At 40.2% G+C, this 12,404-nt stretch overlaps 1 protein-coding gene across 2 annotated transcripts in view; it reads left to right on the top strand.

The window, feature by feature from the left end:
* The first annotated feature begins 262 nt into the window (after positions 1 to 262).
* Positions 263 to 12,404, top strand: part of LOC110201958 (GTPase IMAP family member 4-like) — a 16,721-nt gene continuing 4,579 nt past the window's right edge. Inside the window, exons 1-2 of one of the 2 annotated variants that reach the window (XM_020977883.2) lie at positions 263 to 406; positions 6,379 to 6,451. In XM_020977883.2, the coding sequence (XP_020833542.1) occupies positions 6,430 to 6,451 (22 nt within the window). In that variant the 5' untranslated portion in view covers positions 263 to 406; positions 6,379 to 6,429. Of the gene's footprint in view, positions 407 to 6,378; positions 6,497 to 12,404 lie in introns of both variants that reach the window. The other variant, XM_020977882.2, reaches the window with a different exon arrangement.

Genomic DNA, 12,404 nt, shown 5'->3' with positions numbered 1-12,404 from the left:
GTGCCAAGGGAGACAGAGGAGAGAGAGTGAGCAAAGGTCTAGTTAAGCCAGAAATCTAATAATTAAGAGTTGGTTACATGTTACTCCAGAGGATTGTTTTGTGCCAAGTAAAAATCTCTTTTTCCCTGGTTCCTCAATTCACCAACCCTTTTGCCTCTAAGAGGCTCAACAGGGATGGCACACCCAGTCAGGTAATATTAGAGGTCTGTTTTTCTTTATCTCCCCAGTTTCAGGAAATGGGAGGTCCCTAGCACAAGTAACTTTCATTTTACATCTGCCTTTTGCTGCTCACACACAGCCAGGCTCCAGGCACACCCTACACCAACGCTAATTCCAAAACTCAGCTCTGTGAGGAGGGAGAGAAGTCTGTGCATTTTGGTAAAGCCATAGTGCCCAGACTGGCCAGGTAAGGGGTTGATGGCACCTCTTCAGGGGGGTGGGCACCTTGCTTTGTCCAGGGGCAGACCTTCCCCTCTCAGACAGTCTGCTTTATTTCTCTGATTGCTTAAAATCTTAGCTTTGGCTCCTGCTGAGTCTGGGTGAAGTACATGTGTGTTGGCCGAATCCCCACTTCCTCCCAGAGCCCCAAGGTTGGTTCCTAGAAGACCATCCCTTCTCAAGTGTTTGGTTGTCCTTTCACACTTTGCCAAATTTGTGAGTGAGGGATGTTCTTGAGAGGTGGTGGGTGAGGAAGAAAACCTGCACTGGATCAGCAAATCTAAAGGAAGGAACAAACAAATCTGCCTATAGAGTTGGGTCAAGGTCATTACTGAGTTGAGGTTTGGGTCATTACAAAAAAACAGGGACTCATAGCAAAGTCATTACCCTAAAATGAAAAGCTAGCCTTACCCTTAACAGAGAAGGTGGTGTTCTCAGTGTTGTAGTTGAAAGACCAATTTCAGTTTCCCCAAAATGTCCCCCTTTCTTTTTCCTGCCTCAAATACCTGTTCCAGATCTCATGATTAGACACTAATTTCTTTGGGGTAACCATTGCTTTCTCCAGGTGTCCTCTAGCTACATTCTCTTCCTAGAGGAAGATTTACTTAGCTTTTCCCAAAGGAAGGGAAGAAAGCCAGCCCAGGCTCCCCTTCCTTTGACCTTCCTTCTTGGTACTCTGGCCATTCCTCTCCAATCCTGGGTGTTCCCAACAGCCCCCTGGAAAAAAGAAAGGGGGTGAAAAAAGGAGGCAAAAAGGCATCAAAGGCAGACTGAGCTCACTTCACAATTTTGTTATACTCTGCAGTGAGCCAGCTAAGAGTAGCCAACCACGGCTGCTGTGATACTCACAAAGAATACCTGAAATAATAGGGGAGGGCCATGTCATGGAGCTGGAAGGGCCCTGCAGAAGCACCTATGTGGGGCTGGGTGGCTCCATTTGTCCAACCTAAGAAGTGTGTGTCTGGGAGGGGAGGGGGGAAATGAGGGACGAATGGCCAGGGCAGCCATTAAGAAGGTCTGGGGAAGGATGGGGAGCCATCTGTCTTGCTGTAAGACAACTTTGAGGTCTTCTCTCTGGGAATTCTATGACTATACAGTCTCATCTCCCCAGCAGCGTCACTGTCCCAGGGAAGCTGACATCTGAGCAATTTATCTTTGGTGCCCCCAACCTCCTTTTTCTGCTCTTTTCTCCATGAGCTTCCCTTCTTCACCAGCAACCCAGAATCCTAATGCTGCTCCATTTCTTCTGTCAGAGAGTAGTCATCTAAAAAACTCACACATAAGTGTTACAAAATTACTAGAGTTGCAGTGTGTTATCATCCTGCCCCTAAACCACTTGTCCTCTAAAACAGGATCTCAGGGAGAAGGCAATGTTTAACTCAAAAGAATGTCCTACCAAGGAGAGAATTTCAGGAAGAGGAAAGAAGACATTTTAGGAGAAGAGATTTGCTTGGTATCCTTTAGACCCTAAGATGTAATGTGGCTAGACCATCTGCCATGTTCGTGAATAAGGAGAGTATTAGATAGACAGACCCTTTCTAGTCGTGGAGGTATTTAGGAGATAGTTTCCATTCCCTGTGTCTACCCTTCCCCCACAGACTGGTGGGAGCCCTGGACTTGGGTACAGCCTGTGCTTCCCAAGGCCATAGGAAAAGCTGAGGGCCTCTGCTTTGACTCCCTGCCAACACTGGGGTAGACTAACCTCTGGCTTTAGACAAGTCAATCCCTTCTATCCCTGGTTTACTCTTCTACCGTTTTTGGACATTGAGGGTTACACTGAGAAGCAGCAAAGAAAATGAGGGTTCCAAATGTTTCTTCTTTAGGGTTTTAATTTTCTTTTGTTTTATTTCTATATGAGAGAAGTGGCTGCATTTCCTGTTTAGTACTTTCCTTTGGCTCCAGAATGAGGCTGCGTATGGGGGAGCAGCCTAGAGGCTTCTACAGGGGGCATCTATAGCCTTCCTTATATCTCCCTTTTTGCATGGATCTTTATATTTGAAAATGAACAGTCTTGCTGTCACACATACTTTGCTCTATGTTTTAGAGAAAAGCCAAAAAAGCAAGAAAGCCATTCATGCCCCATGAATGTAATCCATTTGGCAGCACAGGACTGGACTAGATGTCTGAAACCTGTCGCCCTCCAAGAGTTTGGTCAGAGAAAGACAAACATGATTAGGTTGTGGCCATCATTTTATTTCTCTCAAAGCAAGCAGTCATGAATTGCATGGGAGCTAACAGTTTGGAATTGAGAGATCACTTTGGGTCCTGGTGTAGTTTATATGTCCTTTGAAGAGTAAGTGTTCCCAAGGGGTGTCAATCAACTCTGATTGGTTAACACACTGGGAGTTGGGCTATATTAAAATGAAGGTCTTGGGGAAAAGGGTCACCTAAATCTTGGTCAAAGAGACATCAATTTCCATATCACCTGTCTTGGCAATAGGGAGAGTCAACATTTTCCCAGACCTGTCAGAGCAAACACAATGAGCAGGAATACACCCATTAGCCCAAACTGAAGAGTTTCCTTTACTACCTGATTAGATGTTAGTTTGGGTAAATCTTTAAGGAAGAGTTCCCACATTGGTTGGTTTCTGGATAAGGAAGCAGATTAAATTACTTTCTGGCCTTGAGTTGGGTTTTGACCAGGATAAGGAGAATAAATGCAATATCATTATTAATAATGTTCTTCAGAAGAAGAAACTGAACTTTGGAAGAAGAGGCTGGGGAAAACTCTGAATCTCATTTTTCACAAACCCCAACACTGATTTTTACCAGTTGAAAAGGAATGATTTTTCTGCTCTCTTAATAAAGAAGGAAACAACTCTTTTCCCAAAAGAAAGAAAGGGATTTTGTAATCTCAAATTTGCATATAATGGCTTCTTAGGAAGTAGGGGTTTCCTTAGTTACCAGCCTTCCTTGGTTACACATGGCTTTTAGCCAAAGGATTTCAAGCCAATGAAAATATTTTTAAACCATGCTGAAACAGAGAAGATTATTTATCCCTTTTTAAATTGACCTCATACTTTGTTTTTAGAGATGGAATAACAAATGTTTTCAGTTTCATATTGCAGAGATTACATATTTGGATGCAGTAATAGCAATATGTAGCAATACCCACATTATGGGCAGATATCTATTTAAAATCTAAAAATCCCTTTATTCCCATATTGTCTCATATTCTCTCATTTGAGCTGTGTGGAGAAGTGAAGACACCAGGAAGTTAGTTACCTTTCTTAGATCACACACCTAGTGAGTGAGGAGACTGGGAATGGAAGGCAGGATTTCTGATTCAATCTCAGATGAACTAGCTGGTAGATATACTCTCATAGCCAGTAGCACTGTGGAAGAATGTCAAGTTACTCATAACTAAATTAGGAAGTGATCTCTGTGCATTCAGGTAAGTTTTTGGTATAATATATATATATATATATATATATATATATATATATATATATATATATATATATATATATATTATATATATATATATATATATATATATATAGAGTGTCCATTGTCAAGAATGTTGAATGCACTCACCAGAGGGGCTACCTGACTCTGATTCCATGGTTGGAGCCTATTGCCAATCTGCTGGTTTTGTGACTTTCCTCCTTGCTGCACCTACAGCCCACTGTCCTGTGGGCTCCCCAGCCCTCCTTATGGACCTTCAATTATTATGCAAAACAACTTATGTGACAGCTTGCAAGGCTATGCCTTCAGTGACACTTCCTCCCTGTTGAAATGTTTTTAAACCCTGCAATGTCTGCACCTGTTCGGCTCCCTAATACTTTGGTCCTGCAATGGTGCCCAGAAATGAAATTCCATTGCTTCAATTAAGGACTCTGGTTATTAATACTCTAGTAGTCCTTTAGATTTCAAGTTGACAAGAAAAATCTTGGTTTGGGATTTGTGCTGGTCAATAAGGCAAGCTCAGGAAACAAGGCAAAAGCAATTTATTATTACACCCACACAGTAAGCAGCACTTATTACAAACTGCCATAGCTTTTATAGACAGGAGTAAACAACTTCCATGTAAGGGCAAAAAAAAAAATGCTGATTGGTGTATGCATGAAGAAATGCGTTTTATGTCATGCCATTTTCCCCCATGTCTAATTATGCATGCCCAAGGCTTATTTCCAAACTGCTGTTTCCCATGGACTGGTTACCCAAATACCCAATGGTCAAGCAAGGTTTAGACATGGAGTCACTTAGAGTAACTTTGCACACTCATAAAACTTTACTCCCCAAAAGCCAAAAGTCAACATATGGGAATTGCAAGCCTATTCTTAAATTCCTAAAGTTTTAATAGGATTGTGATGTGTTATGGGAGAAATATCTCCTCTCTTAGTTCCCATTGTGGGTAACTCTGCCAAATAAATATCTACCACATTGCAGAAATTATAGAGGTAAAAATCTAGGTTTTAATATTATGCTGACACACCGGTTCCGGCCTCAAAGAATTCCTGAAAGCCAGTTAGGACCCTAGGAAGTATTCTTATACAAAATTACATTAGAGCAACAGAAATACTTTTTTTATATGTTGTAATTCTGCACGTTTCTCTTAGGTCATCAAAGTTATACAGATGATAGATTCATAACCCTACATTTTCTTCAATGTTATGAAAGTTGAACAGTCTTTGTTACTTGTCATAAATCTGTGTTGTGGTCTTAGAACACGGCATTATCTATAAGCAAGGAGTGTCATTTTATATTTAACCTCACCCAAAAGAGGGAAATGCAAAGCTGCATAGAATATTGGGTAGACAGCTGGTCTCAGAGATAGGGCACAAGGAAACAAGCAGACAAGGAATTCTGGTAGAAGGACACAAGACCTCTGCCATCACTGAAATATACTGATCCTATGACCCTGGGCAAGTCACTTAAATTCTCAGTGCCTCAGGAAAATTTCTTCAGCTTGCACCTTGCAGAGCAGGTGCTGACATGTGCCAGTAGAAGGAGGCTCATCACGAGGAATTTACTAATTCTGATGAAAACCAGTCATCATATTCAAAAAAATAAGGGGAAGGTGGGGAGTGCCAGACAAATGGAAACCAGAACTCTTTCCTCTGACAGGGATTGCGGCAAAGAGTTAAAGTATTGGGGGTTTTAAAATCTCAGTTAACACCGTTTAGATAGGGAGCAGGGGGCACCAGAGGTAGGGCACTCAGGGCTGGCCAGAGGATCAGCAGCAGCTCTTGGTAGGCAAATCCGGACCCTTGGGCAAGTCCAGATGAGTGAAGGGGATGAGGCACAGACACAACCTGGAAGAAGTGGCTAAATGTCAGCTGGTAGCTTTAGACTGCTGTATCATAAAGAAATAGTTCATGGTTGATGAAGAAGTTATGGTCATTTTTAGAAATGGCTGCCCTCGGTTGGCATCATCACAACAGTAATGAGAGAAGGCAAGGAGTGAACGTTTCCCCTGGAAACATTTGGAGAGAGGACCAGGCCAAGAGAACCACACTTACAAACCCTGCATCTGCTCTCTGCTACTTGGTCTCCCTCTTCTCAGTCTCTCCCTTCTCCCACCCATCCTCCACACAGTTGTCAGATTGATTTTCCTGAAGCACAGTCTGAGCAGGTCACTCTCTTAGTCAATAATCTCTGTTGGCTCCCTACTGCCTCTGCAGTAAAATATAAAACTGTCTGTTTAGCATAGAAAGCCCTTTGACACCTGGCCCCAAGTTACCTCTCCTATGATACATGTAGTACTCCCTTTCATGCATTTTCCAGTCCAGTCAAGCTTGTCTTCTTGCCATTCATCACCCATGATATACTATCGCCAGTCCAGGACCCTGTGAAGGCAAGTGATTTGGCCAAGTCCACAAAGCCAGTTAAAGGCAGAGGTGTGGACCAGAACCTAGGTCTCCTGACCCTGAGTCACAGTCTCTTTTTACTTCAACACAATTGACAATGACTTTAGTTCCCATTCTTTTTCTACAGAAGCTGCACCCTGTAATCGTCAAAGGCTATAGTGAAGAGATTCCTGCCAACATGAATGAGGAGACAAGCTATGGTGAGCAGACACCCAGGACTCCCCTGGACAGGGCTGGAAAAAAAGGTGACCAAGATCAGATAAGGTTCCCTCTTTTTTTTTTTTTTTAGCCATTAGGATTTTGGCCCTTTTCTAAGTAGGCCAAAGCTGCTCTGAGCAGCATTCTCCATTTGCCTGGCCTTTACTCAGTTTCTCTTTCTTTATTTTCCTCTTTCCTTCATATTCTGTAATTCATTCTCCTTTTTTCCTTTCTGTATGTTTAACCAGTCCCCTTATTGTCACAACAACAACCATAGGAAAGAAGGGGGATAAGAGTCTGTTTACTTCCTCCATCACTAAAATGGGTTCTACTGGATGAGGTTGGCCATAGCCAGGACATCTGGGGGTTGCCACTCTGTATTTAATCTATCTATTCTTTCTGACAAGATGTTGCACTTGTGTAGTGTGGAATGGGAAGAAGAAATGAGAAGGTGGCTGCTTTAGTAGCTACTACATCCTTTGTGGGAAAATGTTCCCTGCTTGTTTGAGGGCATGGCTATAACTAGACTGGATCAGCTGCTGACGTTCAGGAGGCACCCTTCCTTCTTGTATATAACCCAATGCCTCAGTCCTCCACTAGTGTCCACCCTGAGGGGAAAGAAGGGTAGTGGAAATGTCAACAGTGTTAGGTTGAAGGCCAACAGAGAATGGGAGAGGAGGGTAATTGGATCAGCTACCTCCTCCACTTAATTAGAATGTCGATGTGATACCACCCTCCAATTTTCATCTATCACCTGTTAGCTGTTTTTGTTCAAGGGGAAAAATACTTCAATGTATTTGTTCTTAGGGCTTAATAATTTAGTTGCCAGAGCATTCAAGGTCTACCAAGAATGGTTACTATCATGTGCAAAATCTTAGAGCCCCCTGCCAATTGCATATAGCGCTTCATCCCTGGCTCCATCCTTGGAGCATTTGCTGCTTACTGGCCCTAAACCTCTCTTCTCTCTTTTGTCCGTTTTTCCTCTTGGCTTTTGCCAACCAATCAAAGCAATGTTGGATGCGATAGTACAGCATTTGACTTTTTCAGGTTTTTGTTATGGTTACTCACGTGTGCTTAGATATGGCTTCTTCTTTATGAAAGTCTTTATTTTCCATTCATGCATACAGTTATTCATGCATACACACATAACAGTTACCATTTACATAAGGTCTTTTGGTTTGCAAAGCACTTTTCTCAGGTTTTCTCCATTGGTCTTTACAATACTCCTATGTGGTAGGTAATTTTATTATTCCCATTTGACAAAGGAAACTGAGGCTGAAAGAGAATTGACAATTTCTCTAAGACCACATAGGTAGTAAGTATCTGAGGAAAGATTCAAATTTGGGTCTTACTGTCTCCAGGTCCAGAATTCTATCTATCATGTCAGCTGGTTGCCTCTCTACGTAAACTACTTCTGGGTATAGATCTGTTTTAATTAACAAAGGATTCACTGCATATGTAAAACAATCAATGTTAGCACAAGGCAGGTTAGACAAGTACTAAAGAATGGCAGAGATGAAAAGCACTATATGTTTTGAGGATGAAAATTTCACCATGGGCTGAGGTCATTAGGAAAGATTTCAAGAAAGAACTAAGCCCTGAATGAAGTCTAGGTTCTAGGGAAGTAAAGAACAATGTGACATTCATTATGTGGAAAATGGAGTGAACAAAGTCTTGGCAATTAGAATGCTGGCAGTTAGTCTTGGAAACAGTGGAGAGACTTTCCTGATTGGCATGGAGAGGATAATCTATGAAGGAGTGGGTTACAATTTATTTCAAAATAGTATTTTCTTTTTTTTTCTTTTTTTAAAATTTTAAAAAATTTTTTCCATATGCTTTTGAGTTGAAAATTTTTCTCCCTTTTCCTCCCCCCCACCCTCCCCAAGACGGTGCACAATCTGATATACGCTTTACATTTACATTCTTGTTAAACATATTTTCACATTAGTGAAGTTGTAAGTAAAAATTAAAACCAATACAAGGAACCATCTGAAAGGTGGTTTTTTTTTTACAGAAGGTAAAAATAAGTGATAGTGATTCGACTTCCATAGTTCTTTCTTTGAATGTGAACAGCATTATCTATCCCGAGGCCTCTGGAAATGTCTTAGATCCTCATAATGCTGAGAAAAGTTCAGTTTAACAATCTTAGTCATTGCATAATGTGGCTGTTATTGTATACAAAGTCCTCTTGGTTCTGCTCACTTCACTCAGCATCAGACCATAGAAGTCTTTCCAGGTTTTTCTGAAGTCAGCCTGTTCATCATTTCTTACAGCACAATAGTATTCCATTACATTCATATACCACAACTTGCTCAGCCATTCCCCAACTGAGGGCATCCTCTCAATTTCCAATTCTTTGCCACCACAAAAAGAGCTGCTATGTATATTTTTGTACATGTAGGTCCTTTTCCCATTTATTTGATCTCTTTGGGATATAGCCCTAGAAGTGCTATTGCTGGATCAAAAGGTATGCACATTTTTGTAGCCCTTTGGGCATAGTTCCAAATTGTTTTCCAAAATGGTTGGATCATCTCACAACTCCACCAACAATGTATTAGCGTTCCAATGTTCCCACATCCTCTCCAACGTTTATCATTTTCTTGTTTTGTCATGTTGGCCAATCTGATAGGTGTGATATGGTACCTCAGAGTTGTTTTGATTTGCATTTCTGTAATCAATAACGATTTAGAGCATTTTTTCATATGACTATAGATGGCTTTAATTTCTTCATCTGAGAACTGTCTCTTCATATCCTTTGACCATTTATCAATTGGGGAATGGCTTGTGTTCTTATAAATTTGTCTTAATTCTCTATGTATTTTAGAAATGAGGCCTTTATGAGAGAGACTGGTTGTAAAAATTCTTTCCCAATTTTCTACCTTCCTTCTAATCTTAGTTGCATTGGCTTTGTTTGTGCAAAAACTTTTCAATTTAATGTAATCAAAATTATCCATTTTGCTTTTCATAATGTTCTCTATCTCCTGTTTGGTCATGAATTCTTCTGTTCTCCATAGATCTGACAGGTAAACTATTCCTTATTCTCCCAGTTTACTTATGGTATCTGCCCTTATATCTAAGTCCTGAATCCATTTTGACTTTATTTTGGTATATGGTGTGAGATTTGGGTCTATGCCTAGTTTCTGCCATACTCTTTCCCAGTTTTCCCAGCAGTGTTTTTTTTCAAAGAGTGGGTTCTTATCCCCAGAAGCTGGGGTCTTTGGGTTTATCAAATAATAGATCACAATAGTATTTTCCCCACAGTTACCTGTGAAGAAAATTTTTAGCATTCATTTTCACTAGATTTCAAGTTCCCAATTTTACACCTTCCCTCCTTCTCCACCCCTCTTCTTAAAATGGTAAGCAGTTTGATATAGTTTATACATACGCTATTACATAAAGCATATTTCCATGTTCATCATCATTTTGAAAGAACTAACATTTAAAATAAAGAAATGAGAAAGAATAAAGTAAATGAAAAAGATATGTTTCAATCTGAATTCAGAGTCCATCAGTTCTTTATCTGGATATGGATATCAGTTTCCTTTGTGAGTCCTTTGTATTTGTCTTAGATCATTGTGTTGCTGAGAAGAGCTGAATCATTCATAGTTGATTATCACGCAATGTTGCTGATACTGTGTACAATGTTTTTCTGGTTCTGCTCATTTCACTTTGCATCAGTTTATACAAGTCTTTCCATGATTTTCTTAATCTGCCTATTCATCATTTCTTACTGCATAATAGTACTCCATTACATTCATATACCACAACTTGTTCAACCTGTCTCAATTGATGGGAATCCCCTCAGTTTTCAATATTTTGACCATCGCAAATAGAACTTTCATAAATATTTTTTTCTTTTTTTTATTAATTTATTTTGATTTATCAACAATCACTTTCATAAGCTTTTGAGTTTAAAATTTTTCTCCCCCTTCCTCCCCACCACCCTCCCAAAGATGGCACCCAATCTGTTATATGCTATGCATTTATATTCCTATTAAACATATTTCCACATTAGTGAAGTTGTAAGTACAAATTCTCACTAGTGTTTTGCTTTTGATCACTGCCTCCCTCCCTCCCTCCCTCCCTTTCCTTTTTCTTCCCCGTTAGCCTTACTGCTTCTTCCCTCCCTTCTATTCCCCCTGTCTTTTCTTTCCCCTTTTCCCTTCTACTGCCTATAGGGCAAGTTAGATTTCTATACCTAACTGATTATATTATTCTCTTCTTGAGCCAAATCTGATGAGAGTAAGGTTCAAACAATGCTCACCCCCCTCCCTTCTTTCCCTCTGATGTAACAGGATTTTCTGTCTTTGCCTGTAATGTCATTTACCCTTGTCTGCCTCCTCCTTTCTCAGTACATTTTCTAAAATCAGACTAATCCACTTACTTGGATCCATTTAACCCACTTGATTAGATTTTTTTTTATCCTTACATCAAAGTCAACTATTATCCACCCCCTTTATGTATACTCCTTTAACATATTGTAATAACAGTACAGTTCTCAAGAGATGCAAGTGTCATCTTCCCTTGTAGGGATGTAAACAGTCCACCCTTATTAACAACATATTGTATCTTTCTGTCCCATTTACCTTTTTATGTCTTTCTTGAATCTTGTACTTGAAGATCAAATTTTTTGTTGAGCTCTGGTCTTTTTATCAGGAAGGTTTGGAAGTCCCCTATTTCATTGAATATGCATTTTCTCCCTTGAAAAATCATGCCCATTTTTGCAGGGTAGTTGATCCTTGGCTGTAATCCAAGCTCCTTTGCCCTACAAAATATCATGTTCCATGCCCTGCGGTCTTTTAATGTAGAAGCTGCAAGGTCCTGTGTAATCCTGACTGTGGTTCCATGATATTTAAATTGTTTCTTTCTGGCTGCTTTGCAGCACCTTCTCTTTCATCTGGTAATTTTGGAATTTTGCTATGATATTCCTTGGCGTTGTCAATTTGGGATCTCTTTGAGGTAGTGAGCAGTGCATTCTTTCTATGGTTATTTTACCCTGTGGTTCTAGGACTTCAGGGCAGTTTTCCTTTATGATTTCCTGAAAGATACTGTCCAGGCTCTTTTTTTCATCATGATTTTCAGGTAGTCCAGTGATTTTTAAATTGTCTGTCCTGTATCGATTTTCCAGGTCAGTTGTTTTACTGACGAGGTATTTTACGTTTTCATCTATTTTTTCATTTTTTGTTTCTGTTTGACTGATTCTTGCTCTCTCATAGAGTCATTAGTTTCCATTTGTCCAATTCTAGTTTTTAACAGATTATTTTCTTCTGTTAGTTTTTGTACTTTTCTCAATTGGCCAATTGTATTTTTAAGGGATTTGTTTTCTTCAGTGTACTTTTTTTCCAGTTTGCCAATTGTGTTTTTTAGGGACTTGTTTTCTTCAGTGTACTTTTTTTCCAATTGGCCAATTGTATTTTTAAGGACTCTTCTACCTCTCTCATTAGACTTTTAAAATCCTTCTTGAGCTCTTCTAAGAAGGCTTTTTGGGCTTCAGACCAGTTCATATTCCCTTTTGATGTTGCAGATGTGGGTTTGTTGACAATGTTGTCCTCTTCAGAATTTCTGTCTTGATCTTCACTCTTCTCATAATATGAATCTATGGTACATTTCTTTTCACTCATGGTGTTTCTTTATTCCCTGGCCTTTAAAGAGATTGAGCTCTTCTGCTGGGGAACAGAGGGCACTGACCCAAGCTTCTTGTGTTGGGAGCCTAGGTCTTGGTCACCAACTTTGTGTGCTGGGGCCTCTTATGTTGGTAATTGGAGGCTGTAGGCTTCTGGCAGCTTACCTCATGTTGGGCTGGAATCAGCAAGGCTAGAACTTTCAGGCAATTCTAGGTTGCCTGCTTTTCCTTTCCTTCAGCTTTCTTCAGCTCCTTTTAGATGAGTGGTGCAGGGTGTTTATCTGCCTGGGGCCCCTTGCAGTGCTGTCTCCCTCATTTCTTCTAACACACTG

The sequence above is a fragment of the Phascolarctos cinereus genome, unplaced genomic scaffold (genome assembly GCF_003287225.1).
Source record: "Phascolarctos cinereus isolate Bilbo 61053 unplaced genomic scaffold, phaCin_HiC Scaffold_1;HRSCAF=81, whole genome shotgun sequence".
Classification (NCBI taxonomy): Eukaryota; Metazoa; Chordata; class Mammalia; order Diprotodontia; family Phascolarctidae; genus Phascolarctos; species Phascolarctos cinereus.
The sequence above is the reverse complement of the archived record's forward strand: the minus strand, read 5'-3'. Positions and strand labels throughout refer to the sequence as shown.